Source organism: Meleagris gallopavo, chromosome 10 (genome assembly GCF_000146605.3).
Source record: "Meleagris gallopavo isolate NT-WF06-2002-E0010 breed Aviagen turkey brand Nicholas breeding stock chromosome 10, Turkey_5.1, whole genome shotgun sequence".
Classification (NCBI taxonomy): Eukaryota; Metazoa; Chordata; class Aves; order Galliformes; family Phasianidae; genus Meleagris; species Meleagris gallopavo.
This window is the reverse complement of record NC_015020.2, coordinates 5,335,329-5,339,635: the sequence shown is the minus strand read 5'-3', so window position 1 is coordinate 5,339,635 and position 4,307 is coordinate 5,335,329. Positions and strand designations below refer to the sequence as shown.

Sequence of the window (4,307 nt, the reverse complement as noted above, 5' to 3'; positions counted from 1 at the left end):
AAGTAAGTTTGGGTTTTTTTTGTGTAATACAGGGTGGATGTTATTGTCCTGGTGGGAGCCCGGTAAGTATTCTTTGTCTTTCTATAACTTTCATAGTAATGTGTAACTAAGAAGTTCCCAAGGAACTACCTTTCTTCAATTAACTTTTTCCATGAATTTATGCAAGTGATAAAAGTTATCACTTTGGCATTGTACTTAAGTGAGAGATTTTGGACCTGATAAAGTTTAAAAAAAAAACCTAAAGCTACTTTCAACTGCAATATTGTATTCAAAACTGGCTATCCAGATGCATTTTTACTTTCAGAAAAAAAGCATGGGAAATAAATTGTCCTTTCCCCAGTCTGGATTAAACAAATAGTAATGTTCTCCACTCATAGTCCAGTGTCAATGCTGTCAAGTGTTCAGGCATTATAAACTGCTTCAAAGCATTTAATTTATTTTAGCTTGTAAGAGAGGCACAGATGTTTCAGAAGAGTCTCTGTTTCCCAAATATCTCATAGTTCATGTTCAGTTTTTTTTGTGACTGTGTAATACCACTGTTATGATGATTATTAGCAGAATGACTGAACTAGTGAAACGTAAATCTAAAAACCTTGGCAAACAGTTCTTCCAGCTGGGAGTAGAGCAACATGTTTAAAAAATTAGTTATTGTCATGTTTCTGTTCACTCAGTACTTGGAAGTTGGACTAGATGGCTTTCAGAGATCCCTTCCAACTCTAAGGATGCTATGATTCTATATTTGCTGTACTTTTGTAAATATTAAGAAATAAAACAACACACCTGCTTTGTTGAAATTTAATTTATTTTTGAAGATGATTCAGTTATCTTCTGTCAAAATTTATTCCCTTTCTCAGATTATGAAATCAACCAAGAACATTCCATTATTATACCACTGAGTATTAGAATTGTTGAAAACAGCACATAAACAGTCAGCTTATTTCTCTTTGCAAGCAATATGAAAGAAAAAGGACTAACTGAAATGAAATCCTTTACTTGTTTGATCAGTAAAGTAGAAAAATATGCTAGTAACCGGTGCAAATGACTTTCTCGGTGTACTAGGTCAAGATGTTCTCCTATGGTTTTACTCTACCTGAAATTGAATTTTATATGAAGTAACTATTGCTATTTGTTGTTAAATACAGGGCTCTTTTGGAGGAAGCAACTACTATGGTGGACAGGTAAGCATTTTTTTTTTGTTGTTGTTTCACACTGATACAGATTAGATAAGTAAGTGTGGCTCAGTTTTGCAACATTTGCCCAGAAGCAATTGAATATTGAGTTTAGTCACAGAAATAGGAACAATGCTTTCCATAAAGTGTATCTGACTTTTTATTAAACCAGTCCTTTTACATTTCTGTTATATTTTTTTTATAAATATCTGTTGACTTTATTAGAAACAAAATTTTAGTAGTAGCCAAAACTGTAGTTTTAAAAGCCTGCTTACTTAGAAAAAGTAATTGAAATAATATTTCACAGGATTCATCTCTTTGCATAAACCATTAATATGGTGTGTTGATTAAAGAGCTATTTGCCCCTCCATTAATGACTATGTAATGTTCTTCTGGTTAATTGGTGCCATAAATGTTTCTTAGATTAGGTCTAGCTTTTTGGTGCCAGGTAGTATTAAAAAGGAGAAAAAACAACAACAACAACAACAAAAGGTTGTGAGTTTCACATTTCTTTTACAGGGTTCTTCTTATTCTGGAAGCAGTCAGTATGGAGGACAGGCAAGCAACTCCTCTTTCAAGACGTTCTTCCTACCTGTTACTTATTAAATGAAAAATATGATGCTGTGCATTTCCTGCCAGAACATTTTTCAGTCAGTCATTTTATGCCCACTAGGTGTCTGAAAGCAGGGACTGTTAGTAACAGACATGAAATAGCACTGATAAACTTTAATGAAAAGTAACTCTATAGATTGCAATTTCAGTTGTTTAACCCTGGAGTGCTATTTTAAATGATAATTTAACTATCCATTTTCACGTTTCAGTTTCACATGGCTATAGCACCAATTCAAAATCTATATTGTGTTATTTTTCAGTCATATTAATTAATAATAATTTTTGCATTTGTTTAGATTTAATACTCAGAAATATGGTGAAAACAGACCAATATATATTGCTTTGAAAATAGAAATTTGTGTGTGTTCCCCATAATAATAATAATACTTTGCTCATCTTCAGCTGCAATTCAAATCTCTTACTGTAAGCAGCTCCTTATATACCTTTTGTGGACTTAGTAGTTTGTCACAGAATGAGAAGTTTTATTAGCCCAAGTAGGAATCCATTATATTTGTTAACTATCTAATAAGAAATTGGAATGTATTTTTCATTGATACTACTGTGATTCCAAAGTTTCATCCCATTATACTAAAAAATAGTCCAAGTTCATTTTTCTTCTTCAATGCTTATTTGAAATAATTAGGAAAAAAAAATCCACACAAAGTTCTCTGAATGCACACCTCACCTAGCATAGATTCACAAATAAAATAGAATTTCTCTTCCCTTGCTAAGAACCATCCAGAAGGATGCTTTATATCTAGGTATTTCTCAAAGACTACTCTTAGCAAATCTTTTATCACTGCCAAATGTACTACTTTCAGCTGTTCAACAATATAGAAGAATTATGTCAGAAGTCATTCATTGCATCTTCTTAGATTAACACACTTTCCACATCCCTGCTGTTATCTCCAGTCACAAGGTCTTTCTGTGATATTTCATTCTGTGCAGCAGAAAAGAGTAACCATTGCTATTCTGCAAATACTTAAGTTTCCTCTTGTTTTGTTTTGTTGTTTTTTTTTTTACCTCTTCTTAATAGGGATCTTCTTACTCAGGAAGCAGCCAGTATGGTGGGCCGGTAAGTGAATTCTCTTCCCATCACTCCTAATGCTTTCTGTTTACCGTCTGAGTCAGTTATTTGATGTTGAAGTTTGCATTCATTTTCCTGAACCTTTGAGGTAAATGGATATTAAAAATTTGATTAAAGTAGTTTGAGCAAGTTGAATAAAGTAATTGGTTAGAATCAGTTGATTACTCCTCTGTGTAAAGCATTTCTTTCAAGCTGTGTTTCAAAACACTGCTTTCTTGATTCAGAATTATATATTGCTGTTGTTTTGATGTGTAGTGGATAGCTGAAGCTTTAAGTTTCCAGTCACATTTTGTTCAAACAGCAGTCAAATTTGTGCTAAGTATTGCACATGTCTGAATGGCCTGAAGATGGTGACAAAATGTTTTGTATTCTAATAAAAGGTGTTTTATTTTTTTCCTACAGGGCTCATCATATTCCGGAGGCCGACAACATGGTAAACCAGTAAGTAAAAACTTGTCATGTTTGCCTTATATTTTTCTCATAAGAAAAGTATTTAGTCATCATTTTACTCTGTAAGTGGACTTCTTTTGTCATTCCCTATATTTCTTTTTTACTAATTACAGAATGAGATTATCGGATCTTTAGTTTTAATAAGACATTACTTACATTACTTCAGAACAGTTATTTCAGTTTAACAGTTTAAATTCAGCAATCTTTGAATTCATTCAGCAAACTTTATGTTCAGGGAACACTTTTTCAGTTATTTCATATGCATTTGTCTTTGTAAGTATCCTGAATTTCTTGGAAAAAAGTATTTTCTTTTTGAAGGTCATAATAGTTGCTACTTTATTTCATTTATATTCATATTTTCATTTTAAGCTTTTCAACCCTTAATTTAGATCTTGTCATTGTGTGGTGAGAGATGCAAAGAGTTAGCTTTTTGTATAGAAAATAAGATATATCCACCTGTTGATTAAAAAGGGGACACAACTGTTACATTTTCTTCCACCTGAATCACAAAGGGGAGACATTTTGTGTACCATATTAGATGGCTTTTCTTATAAATCAGAGGTTGTGAGATTTTGTGTTGGCAGTTTTATTCAAATAAGCAAACTGTTTCACCAGAAAACTTGTTACGACTCTTGCAGAATGTCTTTTCAGTATTCACTTTTATTTTTCCAGTTAGATTCCTTTTTAGAGCTTTCTTCAAGCAGAACTGGAGCACAATGTTAATGCTAAATGCCTGAGAAAACCAGATAATAAATTAAAATTGGAAAATATTGTTTAAACTTGAACCTTAGGATGAAGATGTTTTCATTCTTCCCTCCAGCAAAGATATCTCTGTACTTGTCTGAATAAATTTGATTGGATAATTTTATTACAAAAGATATATTTCAATGTCAGGCTAACTATTTCAGTTTCAGATTGTGTAGTTCAGCCAGAAGGATGCATTGCTTTGCAAATCCTCTGAAACTGCTAATAGAATTTAAAAAAAAAAA

The 4,307-nt window shown here is 32.3% G+C and overlaps 1 protein-coding gene across 1 annotated transcript in view; it reads left to right on the top strand.

Moving 5' to 3' along the window:
* The first annotated feature begins 3,730 nt into the window (after positions 1-3,730).
* The window catches only part of LOC109369127 (keratin, type I cytoskeletal 9-like), an 8,220-nt gene continuing 7,643 nt past the window's right edge, over positions 3,731-4,307 (top strand). The window contains exon 1 of the mRNA XM_031554951.1: positions 3,731-3,739. Coding sequence (XP_031410811.1) covers positions 3,731-3,739 — 9 coding nt within the window. The remainder of the gene's footprint in view (positions 3,740-4,307) is intronic.